Here is a 15,066-nt window from a genome sequence, read left to right on the forward strand (position 1 = left end):
GACAGAATTTTGACCAGAAACCTCAATTTTTACCATTGACCATTAAACTTGGTGGTTATCAAACTTTGGATTCACCTGAGTCGTCTCTAGCACATGGACATTAAGTTATTTGGACCTAGTATTGTAAGTTAACCCATGCTGTGGTTGACTTTGGATTGATCTTGATGTGATTGAAGTAAATTCATCAAAAACCCCAATTTCAAGATTAATGCTTCGGCGTTAATCTTCATAGGGTACTTAAACATATGATAGATCAGATATTTAAATAAATCAATCTTCCTATGGTTCTCTTGAAGGAGAATTTTTATACCAAAGAGTCATTTTCCCCATTTCCCAATTTACATTTACATCAATCGGATACTTGTGAGCTTCAAATCAAGCATTCTTGTTTCTTGGAGTAAATCTATTATATACCTATGTCGTGAGGTAAACACACCCTTTCCAAAATAGGCCACTTCAGTCCTAAGAAGATACTTCAGTGTGCCTAGTGATTTGATGACAAACTGTTCATAGAGCTTTCTGCTCAACTATTGAATCTCCTCGTGGTCGTCCCCTGTAACTAGAATGTCATCAACATACGTTGCAAGTACCGTCAAATTTCCTGAATAACTGTGCTTGATATACAGTTTATGGATACCATTATTATGCCAATGACCAAAACTAGAGACATATACACATATTCTTCCATTTCACCATGTAAGAATGCATTTTTCACATCAAAATTGAGAATTATCCAATTGAGTTTTGCTGTTCAAAGCAATCACAATTCTCACTATGTTGAACTTTGTCACTCTGGAAAAAGTCTTAAAATAATCAAAACCATATGATTGCATGAAATCGTTCACTACTAATGTGACAGTGTACCTTTCCAAGCTTCCATCAGCATTGAACTTGAGAGTGTGTACCCACCTGCACCCTAATACTTTCTTTTCCATACGGAGAGGGACCAGTTCCCATGTATTTTTTTCAAGTGCTTCCATCTCCTCATCCATAGCCTTCTTCCTCTCCCTACTTCAAAGTGCATCAGTCAGAGTTCTTGGAATGGTTGTATTCTTGAGAACACTTGCACAACTTTTACATTGGAGACTCAACTAGCAATATGACACATAATTACCGAGAGGATATACTTGGAGTCTGCCTACATCTTCTCCCACCTTTGCATAGAGCTATAGGCCATCTCAAGTTGCATTCTACTTGGCTGCTGCTGGCCGCCTGCACCCATTCCATACCTGCTAATCCTTCGTCCACCAACTCCACACCTGCAGTTGTGACTCCCCTCAAGCATGTCTATGGATGGGCTTGGTATTGGCTGGAAAATCTCTGATGGCACTCTCCATGTGAACTCAGTAATTTGTGGCTCGGAATTCAGTGGATCTGGTGGTGATAGGCTTACCTCCTTAGACCCATTATTATCTTTAGCTTGATCTTCTTGTGACAGAACTATATAATCAAGACTTTGTGGATGCAAGTGTAATTGAGTTTCAAGTCCCTCCAATAGCGGCTTGAAGTACCTCTCATGCTCACAAAAAGTGACATAAAGGGGTGAAGAATTTTCTGAATTCATGGTAATAACACATGTATCCTTTTTGGGTACTAGAGTAACTGATAAAGACACACTTAAGTGTCTTTGGGTCTAACTTCCCCAACTGTACATGCATATAATATACACATCAGAAAACTCTAGCAACCCATGTTAGTTCTCAATTTCATACCCGGACAAGCCAACATTATCTGATCAATCAAACTTAGAATTTCAATTACATTATAAGCTATTCTATTGATAATGTGTTGATGTCATGATTCTTCCGCTCCTCGCCCCAAAGGTATTTGAGCATGTTTATCTGGAATAACAATGCCCTAGCAGTTGTCAAGGTGTATCAATTTTTTTTTTAAGGATCATTCTGCCAGGGTGTATTGCAGATGAGGATTCATCTATGATGCCTCTTTGAGTGAACTAAGTGCTAATAGTAGCATTAAATATTCCCTGACACTATCAAATTTAAGGCACTTGATTTGGGCCCCAAACTATTTGTTCACCATTTTTCAGAACTGTACAATGGTTGTGTCCCTTCTTCTGACAAGGTTAATTGATAAAACCACATGATGGAATGCAATCATCAATGACCACCACAAACCAACAACACCCAGATAAACTTGACATTGGACACGGTCCCCTTATATTACCATGGTTATAATCAAATAGATAAAGATTTCTGTCATTTAAACTTTTAAATATGATTTTTTTTGCTTAGCCACCATATACAAAAGTGCTCACTTCAAATCCATTACAAAATGCAAAATAAGGCATAATTTAAAATGAAGGAGATAACCACAAATAAAATCCTAATTTTCATAGTAATTAATGTGTTTATTCTTATTGAAATTTTCATTAATTCATTTTATAAATGCTTAAAATGATTTATTACATAATTATAATGATAATTTAATGGTTTATGATTTTTTTATGTTCATGATTTTTAACATAATTTTATGACATAATTTTCATAAAAAATATTTTTCTCAGTCGTAAAATAAAATTTTCGATTAACTTAAAAATTTTCTAAGGACTTATTATAATTTTAGAATCATATTTTGATGTTTTTAGATTTTTTTGGTATTTTTACAGAATTAATGACTGTGAATTCATCAAGAACATAATTTTGTAAGTTAGTGGTGGTGCACACAACCATGCACCATCATTGGATGTGACACCACTACCGTAGGAGACGTCTCGTGTCATGACACGTCCCAACGTCAACATCAGACCTGGGATCCGAGCGTCATTTAAAATTAGATTTGAATTTTACAGTTATTTAATGTTTTCTCTTTCCTCCAACATATGCCAATGCTGTACTGAACTGTTTGGTAATTTTTCTTTGGAATTGAACTTTTCTTCTAAAGAAAGTTACCCAAATCTCTCCTCTGTCACCACTGCCGCCTTCGCTGCTACCGTCGAGAGGAGATCTTCCTGCCTATAGCCGCCGCATCGTGTCTGTCGCACGCCATAGCTGCCACTACGCATAGTACCTGCCCATGCGGCCATCGCGCACTGCGCCCCCCCACGCCGCGACTGCGCGCCACGCCCACCCGCTGCCACTGTGCGACGTCATCCTCCTGCTTCAGAAATGTCATCCTCAGCTAGATCCACATCCACCCAGTCAAAGCGCACGTCACTCACTCCTGCCATCGACACATTGACAACTTTCTACATTGCCTCTTCACACTACTCCTGTGCTAAAGGTCCATTCTTCCCTATTTGGTGTCAATATTACTTTCTCCAATGTTTCTCATGTGTTTTCCACTACCGTCAAACTTAGTAGTATAGGTGTGTGTCTTTTTGTGATCGACTGTTCAGAATAGTGAATTCAGAGCTTTGTTTTCACCGCGGTGGTTGTAAGTCAGTCCTCCCACCCTCGAATGAGGAAAGGGGCTGCACCATCAACATTTTCATCATATTTAAATGATTGAAAATTGATCGTGTTGATTTGTGGTTTGTTTTATCCATTCTTAGTTGATCGGTAGCCTATCCTATCTACGTCTGTCCTAGTCATCCTGAACCAGTCAGGAAATATAAATTTTAGTTTATTTAAATACATGTAATGAATTTTGGCTTGTTCAACTCCTAGAATTGCATACCACACTGGCAATCCATCACACATTAGAAGAAACAGAAAATTGGATGAGAGAGAAAATAGGATGACTTCAATTGCTCCGCATTGAAACGATGATATCTAACGATCCAAAAAGAGTTTCATTCTAAAAGGTTGAGTATATTTCCACCTTACCCTCCTCTATCCATCTACCATCTTGGATCTAAAAATATGACCCCCCATCCTTGTAAAGAAGGTACCCTTTGATTTTGTTGCTAAAAATGATTTGTGGAGTGATTTGCTCATTCAACATCTTTTTTGGGTCCGTTCTTATGCTCCAAGAGTGAAGGATTGAAGGAGCGACATTCAGATTGAGAGACATTGAGCAACATTAAGAAAAAACACCACTTTAACCTTAGGGCATGTGAAAAGAGGTTAGTATGATCTTTGTCCTTTTCCAACTCACATCTCCACCCTTTTTCCCAAGTTATCATCACCGATAACCTAGTGGTCCACTATCACGCATGCCACCTCCATTTCCACCGCTGGTCAGTCTACATCTTCCTCCATCTCTATCGTTCCAGCGATAGTAAAACCATCATCACTTACCCCCTTCTACCGCTTATCAACATGTATCCACCATCATCTCTGTCATAACCAACATGGTATCTCTTTCCTCCATTCCACTCCACTCACATTCATCGCAGTCAACCATCATCCAATGCTCTTGAGGCACTAAATAAGGTACTTTTCACAATAAACTACATTAAAATTCTTAAAATTAGTCTATTAAATACGAATAAATTTCTGTCTAGTGTCACACAATAAACAAACATCAACAAATCTCTGGCCAATATCACACACTTATCTTTGTAAGTATATTAGTTGTGCCTTGAGCCCAATCACATATAAAACTCCTTTGAGAATGCAATAGTGGTTGATGTGAACATTTCCAGTTTGACCACTAGTCAAATGCCTCCCCCTTATATAAGAACTTACATGGTTCACAAATAGACAAATAGGTGGTAAAGTGGGTTATTTGGAGTCATATGGTAAGTGACTCTTGTGTCTAAAATTCTTAAAATTATCAGAGTTAGAAGGATGTTTAAACCCAACTAGTGCATGACTCTCACCTCAGTGTGTAAGGGATGTAGAACAGCAATTCCTAGATGTGGCCCATGTCTTCTTTCAACCTTTGCACCTCGTCACCTCTTTCTAGAGACTCAATCGACTTCCCTTTTGCAATGATATCTCCCCATTCTCTTGGATCTGGGATGCAGCTACATATACTCTCTTTGCCTGCTGATGATTCCTCCGAGCCAGCTTCCAGAAATACTCAGTATGCCACCATTTCTTGTAGTACACACAAAATATGTTTTCTCTTGAGTCCGCTCTTTCTCCTTGGGTCTGACGTGGGTCAACGCCATGCTTCCCAGCACTAGTGCGCCCGCCAATAGGGACGCCTTGAGAAGTTGGACCATTCTTGGTAAAAAAGATTGTTGAGTTCCCTTTGGATTATTTTGGATTGATTTGCTACCTTTTCTCCTCATCCATGACCATCCTGACATATCATCCATGAGCATCCTGGTCAATCATTGTCTCTTTGTGAAAAATATTATGGGTTGAGGCCCATACAGAATATGAATAATCTCTATTTGAGAATATATCTAGATTCAATTGAGCTTCGATTATCTCCACACCAGTAATAATCAATCTCTCTCCAAATTTTTTTCAACCTAAAAGAGAAGGTCATTACCAGTGAGTCCCCTTGTTTGGTTTGCGTATCTTGCACCCTTGTTTTGTTACTTTGCATATATCTTTGTGATCTCAACCCAACTAATTTTTAAACTATCAACAGACATAAAATTGTGTGCCATATCTGAGGATAAATGCCTTCTCTGAGTTCCATGTCCGATCATGTATTCACACATTCCACATCTCATTCCATATCCATTAATAGAACATATTCATTATAGTGCACGTGTGATGCGTATAATGAAGTCTATGAATACATGATCGAACTTAGTGAATTATGATGAGATCGTAATGTGGAGATCACTAGTCTTTAATCATGTATTCTAAACATTCCTATTCGAAGGATACGCGAGAAGGACATCAAAGTATCCGGATAGAATAGCACTATCTAGCCTCACTCATATGATGAGTATGGCCGGTCCCGTAGCGATTAGTGTGGTGACACTAAGGATAGATAGTGGGTGCTCTTTAGTGGAAAGAGTTCACTGTATTGATCCGTACGAATCCCTGAATGGTATAAAACCAAAATATAAATCAGGTTGATTCACGTCACAGTTGTGTAAGTGGTCCTTAGACCTGAGACACCAAAGATGTCTTGTGGACAGACAGTTGTACTTTGGCTATGGCCAACGAATCTCTAATCATGGGATTCTAAACGATCTTAGTTCGGGTGCATCAAGAAGTACACGAAGGCGATTGAGTGGTCAAGATGGGATCGTCCACCTTTGGTATAAGAGGTGACAGCTCAAGGAAGATGATACGATGAAGTCCTTAGTCAAGGTAGTGAAATATCAGAGAAGAGTTCTCCAGTGATTTCCAAATGCATCAGTACTAACTTGGATGACCGATTAGGATTTGACAGTTGACCATACCCTAAGTTGTCCAAGGAGCGTCAAGTGGATGAGGGATTATACATACACGGTAACCGATGATGAACAGATTCCATGAGTGAGTCGATACACACTCCTTTGTATCTTCTAGGACACGAGGTGTAGCTTGGCACCTCACGTGTCGGAGTCTCGACCTATCGATTGGGTAAAATCGATCCAACATTAATTAATCTATATGATGATATAGTTAATTAATTTGGAAGGCCAATAAAGGTTATTGGGCCACTAGAGTCGTTAACTAGACTGATACATGGGCCTAGAGGGTCACAGGCAAATGGTCTTTTGGACGTTGGAAGATATACTTATGTTTTGGGAGTTTTTATGAAAAATACCCACTCAGTATAAATAGGGGAAGGCCCTGAACGAAATTCACCCAGGCCAGAATTGTTCAGGGGCTCTTCCCCTTCTTCTCCACTCTCCCCACACCCCCTCTCCATCCCTGATGTGATCGGGACGACGTAATGACGCCGACGGAGATAGAACGGGGCTCGTCTACGAGGAGGAGGAGATTCGACACACCGAGGACCACGTGGATACGTCTAGAGGCTCCACACTTGAGCAGCTCGACTCGTCTCACTCTAGGAACGAAGAAATCATAGATGCGATCCGTGAAAAGGTACCTCGTTTAATGGTTTTCATTGATGCCGTTCGATTAGCAAAAAGACTTCTGCTGCGCATCGTTTTTAATTGTTCATCCAGATCTAGGCCTCTAGAACCCAACAATTGGGACCACTCGCAACCATCCTATTTGGACGCTTACCCTTGATGGGTCCTTATCTTATCAATCTTCTTGGGAGCATTTCCATGCGAGCATTAAATATCATGCGATGAGTCCAACAGTGGATGCGACGCACCACCATCTCATACCGCCCCTCGCCTGCAGCTTAGCCCTCACATGCAATCTCCTTCTCACTTGGGGCATTTTGATGACCCTCGGCCCCATCACCATTCGGCTACAGCTTGTCCACTATCACCCCCCACCAATTGACATCCTCAAGTTGAATGTAGATGGTGCGGCCAAAGGGAACCCGGGACCAGCCAGAGGGGGCGGTATCCTCTACGATCACACATGGGGTATTATCTTTGCCTTTTCATCTTTTTAGGGTATCCAAACTAACACAAGAACCAAGGATAAACAAGTGACATGGAACACAATCATGCATAGGCATGTCAAGGCAAAATGTAAAGATTTGAGTGAAAACAAGTAAAATTATATGAAATTTTTATTTAAATTGCATCCACCTCCCCCCCCCCCCCCACCTTAACTTATGCGTTACCCTTAATGCAAAAGAAAACAAGCAAAATGCCGGTTGACAACAGGTGTGTGGCATGGCTTCTTGATACACGGTAAGCTTGATGATCCTCATAGTTAAATTTGGAGTAAAGCCCTTAGCTTGTTCTTAGACGCTCTCAAATTCTTGGATTTGATTATGCAACCCATAAAAACAAAGGAAACCAATATATATCTATTTTTAATCATGGGATGGAATTATATATGTATCCAAGTCCAGTTCCTCATTCTGAAGAAGTTGTTCTTGCTCTAGGTATGGCTTTACCCTCTTTCCATTAACTTTAAATTCAGAACCTGTCTTAGTATTTTTATCGTAATATTGACCCATTATCAAAACATTTAATTACAACAAAGGGATCATTCCATCTTGATCTTAACTTCCCTGTAAATAGTTTTAGCCTAGAGTTATATAACCAAACTTTTTAAGAATGATAAAATGTTTTTTTATGAATATATTGATCATGAAATGCGTTCATCTTGACTTTCTATATTGTTGAATTTTCATCTCATTTTCTTATCCTTTTTTTATTCTTCTCTTTTTATTTTCTTCTTCTCTTCTTCTTTTCTTCTTATGTTCTTCTTCTTTTCGTCTCATTTTATTCTTCTATTTTTGTTTTGTTCTTATCTTCTTCTTATTTTTTTCTTCTCTTCTTCTTTTCACCTCATTTTCTTATTCTTTTTATTCTTGTCTTTTTCCTTTTTTTCTTCTTTTGTTCTTCTCCTATTCTTGTTTTATATTATTCTCTTTTTCTTATTTTTTTTCTTTTGTTCTTATCTTATTCTTCTTTCATATTATTCTGTTTTTTCTTTTTTATTCTGCTGTTTTTATTTTTGTCTTATTTTGTTCTTTTCTTCTTCTTCTTTTCATCTCATTTTATTCTTCTGTTTTCTTCTTCTCTTTTTTTTCTTCCTCTCTTCTTCTTCTTTTGTTCTTCTCTTCTTCCTATTTTCATCTCATTTTCTTTTCCTTTTTTATTCTTCTCTTTTTTTTTTCTTCTTCTCTTATGCTTCCCTTCTTGTTGCCTACTTCTTTTTTCACCACATTTTCTTCTTTTATTACTCTTTTTTTTATTATTTTGTTCTTCTCTTCTTCTTCTTCTTCTCATCTTTTTATACTTGTGTTTTTTACTATCTTCTTTTTTTGTTCTTCTCTTCTTCTTCTTATTATTTTCATCTCATTTTGTTTCTTTTTTATTCTTCTCTTTTTGTTTTTTCTTCTCCTCTTCTTCTTTGGTTCTGCTCTTCTTCTTCTTTTTGTCTCATTTTCTTCTTATTTTTTATTTTTGTCTTTTTATTTTGTTCTTCTCTTATTCTTCATTTCTTCATCTCTTCTTCATTTTTTTCCAATCATTTTCTTCTTATTTTTATATTCTTCTTTTTTTCTTTTTTCCTTCTCTTCTTGTTTTCTTCTTCCATTCTTCTTCTTTTCATATCATTTTCTTCTTATTTTTCTGTTCTTCTCTTTTTTCTTTTTTTTCCTTTTGTTCTTCTCTTAATCTTCTTTCATATTACTTTAATTTTCTTATATTCTTATGTTTTTTTCTCATCTTGTTCTTCTTTTCTTCTCATCTTCTTCTTTTTCGTCCCCTTTTCTTCTTCGCTTTTATTGTTCTCTTTTTCTTTCCTGTATCTTTTGTTCTTCGCTTGTTTTTCTTTGTTATGATTTTATTCTTCTCTTTTGCTTTTGTTCTTTTCTTCTTCATCTTCTTCTTTTTTTATTCTTATCTTATTCTTTTCATCTCTTTTTCTTCTTCTTTTTGTTTTTCTCCTCTTCTTCTTCTTCTCATTTGCGTCTTCTTTCCTTATTTCTTTTTATTTTTGTATTCTTTTCTATTCTTTCCAGTGCCCTTTTTTCGTTTTCTTCTTTGACATTGACATTGACATTGACTAGTCAACCTCACTGGATTGAGTCCAGACAGGGATGGTAAAAACCTGCATATCTCTAGAAAATGTCTTAGGCCTCCTACCTGGGCTTGGTTTGCCAATGATCAGCCATGGATAAGGCCCAATCATATGCAGCCAATCAGATGCCGCCACGTGGATTTTTTTCCTTCCTTCAAATGGATTCTTGCTGGACCCCTTCTCTTGAAGGAAAAAGATTTCAATTTTACGTTCGAGAAGGCAGAAATGGCGTTGCCAGCGCTCAATCTACGCCGCCCTCTGCCCATCATCTCCTCCTTTGTCTCGATCTTTTCTTCTAATTCTTTCAGCTCCGGTTCTCTCTCTGTCAAAGGATCGGTGAAATTCTGCTCTTTGTCGCCTCCTTCTGCGAAGAAGAGACCCGACGTGATTGTAACGAGGGAGCAGGGAAAAAATTCAAAGTTAATCACTGCATTGGTATATTACCCTTTTAATTCTAATTTGGTGTCCGTCATTAGCGTTGGATTTGATTTTCTTAGCTGTTTCTCTTTTCTGTCTCCTGGCGTTTGACTTTCTAACGCCGAGGGAGCAGGGAAAGAATGCCAGGTTAATTAATGCATTAATATATCATCTTGTATTTATATTTGGGTATGTGGATTTAGCGTTGCATTTTGATTTCCCATCGCGATGTCTATTTTTTCTGTCTCTTGGTGTTTGACTTTTTAACGCAGATCCGTTTCATCACTTGTACGCGGAGAAATCTGTTTTTTTCGGTTAGAACTCGATTATTACATGGAGTCCGTTCGGATTTATTATAATTTTTTTTTTTACATTTATATTTTTTATTCTTCTTCGAGTTCGAGGAATGTGCATAGATTATTGCTGGAAAAACGCGAATCGCTGCTTTATCAATTATACTCCAAGAGTTATTTTTTTTTTCGGTTTGAAATTCAAGTTTACTTTTCAATTGGGTTTTTATGATAATGTTTTTACATACTTCTGGTTTTTCCTCTTTTGAGCTTGAGGAATGAACAAGAATTGGCTTTTCCTCTGGTATTTCCCAATGTGCAGGAAAAACACGAAGTTAACTGCTTGGAACTTCCTCTGGTAATGCACACTGAAGGCCCAGACACGAACAGGCTTCCATCTCTACTAACAGGTACCTAATCTTGGATAAATAAGTGTCATCATTAGTATTTGAAATCCGAGTCAAAGGAAATAACCCTGAGTCCACGCCAAATTTGATTTGTTGGTCAGTCCGAAAGAGGACAGTCAAACTCAATCATTCAGCTTGCGTCCAAAAATTTTGGCTTGCTTGAGTCCGGTTGCCTCAAAAAGACTTGTTGTGTACAACGACAAGTATTTTACTGCTCTCTACATGTTAAATTTGAAATTCGGAGTTATATTAGCGCAGTTAGTGCAATTAGCTTAGCCTTTGGGTTCTTGTCGGACATTTTCATTTAATCAGCTCATAAAGTTAATATTGCCCTCTAGTAAAGCTCGTCATGTTTGGGAGTTGACAAGAGTATTTGACCCGTCCCAAAAGGTCAAAGAAGATCAACTTTTGATAAATACCATTAGCAAAATGGAATCAGCACATTCAAGGAGGGTCATTAGATAAAACTGTACAACCAAGAAGATTTTGCATAATTCCCTAACTTGGACCAAATATCACAGAAAATGGGCCTTGGTTGTACCTCATATAGTGAAACAAGTTGGGAAAAAAAATAGGAAGAAATATATCGATTTGTGATTAGCCCTGTTTTTTCATTGCTGCCCTGCCTTTCTATTGAAACGACCCACCTTCATCTCTGGAAGTTATCTCTGCTTGAAATATCGTGGATCATACATTGAAAGAATGAATAGTTGTTAGATTTCTCAACGATGAACATGGTAAGTTGAAAAGTAAGAAATGCGGCTTTGGGTTGCTCTATTATGTTTATTTGTCTAGACGCACAATGTATTTTAACATTGGGTTGATCACCGACTTCGGTTGATCTTCCTTTTTCTCTAAAAGAAGACTCCTGTTAACATACTACTGGATAATGAAAACTTTGCTGGAAATGCACCGACTAGTAAAACATCATCCTTGGCGAATGAATTACTCTGGACTAACTAAAAATTTCTCATAAAATCGGGAATAAACATTCATGATTTACTCTTCTAGTTTTGCATTCTTCTTTTCGGGACAATGATTAGGTTATATCAAATGGCGCAAACAATTATTAATTTGATTCGTACTAAGTTTTTTCCTGTGATTTTTCTGATGGGTTCCGTGGCAGATGATATAATTTTTTCACTTTTGCATATACAGAGAAGCATTTTGACTGGATAATAATTACTTCTCCAGAAGCAGCCTCTGTCTTTCTCAATGCATGGAAGTAGGTATTCATGGAGCACCGATACCTCATTTGTTTTAATCTGATCTTCTTCTGTCCTCCTATTATCAGCGCGTTAAAATAGTTGTCCGATTTGGTTATTTCACTTTTGTTAACTTTATATTATGATAAGGGCTGCTTCCTGCCCAAGAGTTCGATTAGGTGTGGTTGGAGCCGGTACAGCTAGTATTTTTAATGACTTGCTGCAGTCATCAGAGAAAAATCTACAAGTAGCTTTCTCTCCATCAAAAGGTTTGCTTCAGCCTCCACTATTTGTATCCCGCTGATATAATGTTTTATTTTACTATCCCAGGATGAACTTGTCATTGACATCCACAAAGCATCATGTCATTGTCATAGTCATGGACAGACAGCTATGGTGGTGATGACTTTGTCATTGTCATCTTCGTCATCACTGGCCCTTGTGTAGAGGAATGATTCGTCATCACTGGCCCTTTTGTCATCATGAGAAGTTCACGGAACATCGGCCAAAGGTTGGTGATAAGGGCATTGCCAGCGGCTATCAACGATGGATTGGCAAAAATCCTCGTAGGTCTACAGAGAGAGGGTGGGGATAGTCAAGTCGGTGCTGGAGGGGGAGGCCGCAGGCTGCTACGGTGGGAGATGGCAGAGGCAGGCTGAGCTGTGGATTTTTCCTTCCGTTTTCTTTATCAACATCCTCTTCATCGTCCACTGTCAAGATGATGATGTTGTCTATTTCGTCATTGTCATCCTATCGACGAATGAGAGAGGATGACAATGAGTTCTTCGTCTTCATCATCATCATCATTACAGCACAGATGGATGGCATGGACAATGATGACGTGTCATCGTCATAAAGCCTGGCAAACCCTAAATAGCATCTGTCAATCATGGCCTTCTATTTCTTTTTTAATCACAGGGAACAGTTTCTGCAGTAATATCTAGTGTTGCTATATTGGGGGATCTCTCAAACTGACAACTATGTCCTATTTGAAAAAAACGGTGCAGCTCACCCAATCGGTTCATATTTTTTTGTTTCAGCTACAGGAAAAGTTCTAGCTTCAGAGCTCCCACATAATGACGATGGGATATGCTCTGTTTTGTATCCTGCATCTCTGAAAGCTGGAAAGGATATAGGTGACCTCTCAGTACAAAACACTTCTATGATTTCTCATCTTTATTTTGGTTGTAAATTAGTCAGAGTGTACTAGGACTCACCATCAATAATGATTATTATGGATCATCATCAAGATCGTAGTCCAATTTGATTTGCCATCATCCATCTAATGGCAAATCTTCATCCTCATCCGATTTCCAGGAGCCATCATCATCATCATCGTTGTCATCATCATCGTCCATCATTTCCATTTTAAGATGGAATATCAGATCACATCATTTTCATCCGTCATTTCCAATTTAAGATATAACATCAAATTACATCATCGTCATCATCAGCATCATCCAATTCCCAAGGGCCATCATCGTCATCCATCATTTCCATTTTAAGATAGAACATCCGATCACATCATTATCATCTATCATTTCCAATTTAAGATATAACATCAAATTACATCGTCGTCATCATCAGCATCATCCAATTCCCAAGGGCCATCATCATCATCATCCATCTGTTATGTTTATCACCATTTTGCCAAAACCATGCAGATGATGATGAAGAAGTTTAGGGATGGCACTGATGATGATGAGTTTGTCGGTGCCCCAAACCTAATTCAGGATGTAGTATTTTTTTCTTTTTTTCCAACCATCAATCAATTGATGTCCATGTCTGATATCAGATATCTTTTCTCCAAGTTGATCATAATAAGTTAGTTGACTATAATGACCAATAGCGAACTGGGTGTCCTGTTTGCAGAGGAGGGCCTCTATGCTCGTGGATTTGAAGTCACAAGGTTGAACACCTACAACACAGTAAGTCATACTGATAGATACAGCTCTCATTCTGGATTCATTTCCTCAGGATTTTGAGTTGAATTTTGCTTCTCCAGGTTCCGGTCAACAATGTCGACTCATGGATATTAGACGAAGCAGTGTCCGCTCCCGTCCTGGCCGTCGCTTCCCCGTCTGCTGTCCGGTCAGATTTCTTTGCGTTCAAAGTGACTCTTTAAAATCCAAATAACTTTCGAGTTTACTAAATCTGGACGGCCTTCTCAACAAATTCTTTTGCAGTGCGTGGATAAATCTTGTGGGGAGAGAGAGATGGAGCAACTCTGTGGCTTGCATTGGGGAGACAACGGCTTCTGCAGCCAAGAGATTGGGATTGAAGAATGTCTTCTTTCCTAGCAGCCCAGGCCTTGAGGGGTATGCGTCAATAACTGAGAATACTCTTTTCAGGAATTTTCTTTTTCTCTATTTTTTGCTAGAGATTAATGGGTGTGCCCATCATCTTAAAAATTGCCATACCCTTGTTTTTTAAACGAAAAAATACAATGCATTATTTATAGCCGACTTAAATGCACATTGCGATATACTTTGGTGCTTTGCCCAATATAAATGGGGATTTATTTTACTGAAATATCATCCAGGTTACAAGGGTTACACCATAATGCAAGGAAATTAAATCGCCAGGCATACTTTGTTTTGGACTTTTTTGTGTAGAAACGACATAAGCTTCATCGGAAATAAACGACTCTTTGAATTCCTGGTTTCTTTATTGTGCTGGATTGGGCCAACAATCCATTGAATTTCTGTTATCGTAATTTTATTCATAATTGATATTTCTGATGTGATAATGCCAGTTGGGTGGAGAGCATACTGGAGGCGTTGAAATGTCAACAGCAGGTTTGATTTCTACTCAACCACCTTATTTTTCCAATTATTGTGTTCTATCTCTCTCATTTTGAATTATTTTATCCTACTTTCAGACACTGGCCGGCTGAGGAAGGTTTTTTGGTAATTTCCTGTACAGCGAGGAGAGAGATATGGTTAATACGCAAAAGGTTCCTAAAGCAAAATTTTGTTTTGTATATGTGATCTTTCACTATTAAACTGCTAAATGCCATTAAGCCCACTGCTTTGCCTTTAATTTGAGAAAATGGGCCAGAAAAGTATCGGTGGGCCTGAGTAAGTAAAGCCCATCTTTAAAAAATGTAGTGTCTTCTTGAATGGCTCAACCCAAATTAAAAGGCCAAATCATTTTTAAACAAACCTTCTAAAAGAATAAATGAACTGGTAACTGGCATATAAGTGACTAACTTCCATCTGCATGGGATTTTGGATGAGAAACGATTCTACATAAACCATTTATTAGCCACATTATTCTTTTAAGCATCAGAAAGTGGAGTCCAGCTAAAAATTAGCTG

The 15,066-nt window shown here is 38.1% G+C and overlaps 1 protein-coding gene across 1 annotated transcript; it reads left to right on the forward strand.

Annotated features, from left to right (window-relative positions):
- The first annotated feature begins 9,613 nt into the window (after positions 1-9,613).
- HEMD (uroporphyrinogen-III synthase family protein) lies at positions 9,614-14,789 on the forward strand. The gene is made up of 10 exons (XM_078573582.1): positions 9,614-9,863; positions 10,458-10,545; positions 11,701-11,767; positions 11,898-12,016; positions 12,788-12,883; positions 13,620-13,675; positions 13,753-13,838; positions 13,934-14,065; positions 14,503-14,545; positions 14,629-14,789. The coding sequence occupies exons 1-10, from the start codon at positions 9,654-9,656 to the stop codon at positions 14,641-14,643; spliced, it is 912 nt and encodes a 303-aa protein (XP_078429708.1). The 5' UTR covers positions 9,614-9,653; the 3' UTR covers positions 14,644-14,789.
- The last annotated feature ends 277 nt before the right edge of the window (positions 14,790-15,066 follow it).

This window comes from Wolffia australiana, chromosome 4 (assembly GCF_029677425.1).
Source record: "Wolffia australiana isolate 7733 chromosome 4, ASM2967742v1".
NCBI classification, from domain to species: Eukaryota; Viridiplantae; Streptophyta; class Magnoliopsida; order Alismatales; family Araceae; genus Wolffia; species Wolffia australiana.

Excerpts from the sequence above, each read along its gene's own strand:
- HEMD (XM_078573582.1), top strand. The coding sequence starts at position 9,654 with ATGGCGTTGCCAGCGCTCAATCTACGCCGCCCTCTGCCCATCATCTCC. Across the intron at positions 12,017-12,787 it reads AGCTTTCTCTCCATCAAAAG|CTACAGGAAAAGTTCTAGCT; the intron begins GTTTGCTTCAGC and ends TTTTTGTTTCAG. Across the intron at positions 13,839-13,933 it reads GCTTCCCCGTCTGCTGTCCG|TGCGTGGATAAATCTTGTGG; the intron begins GTCAGATTTCTT and ends ATTCTTTTGCAG.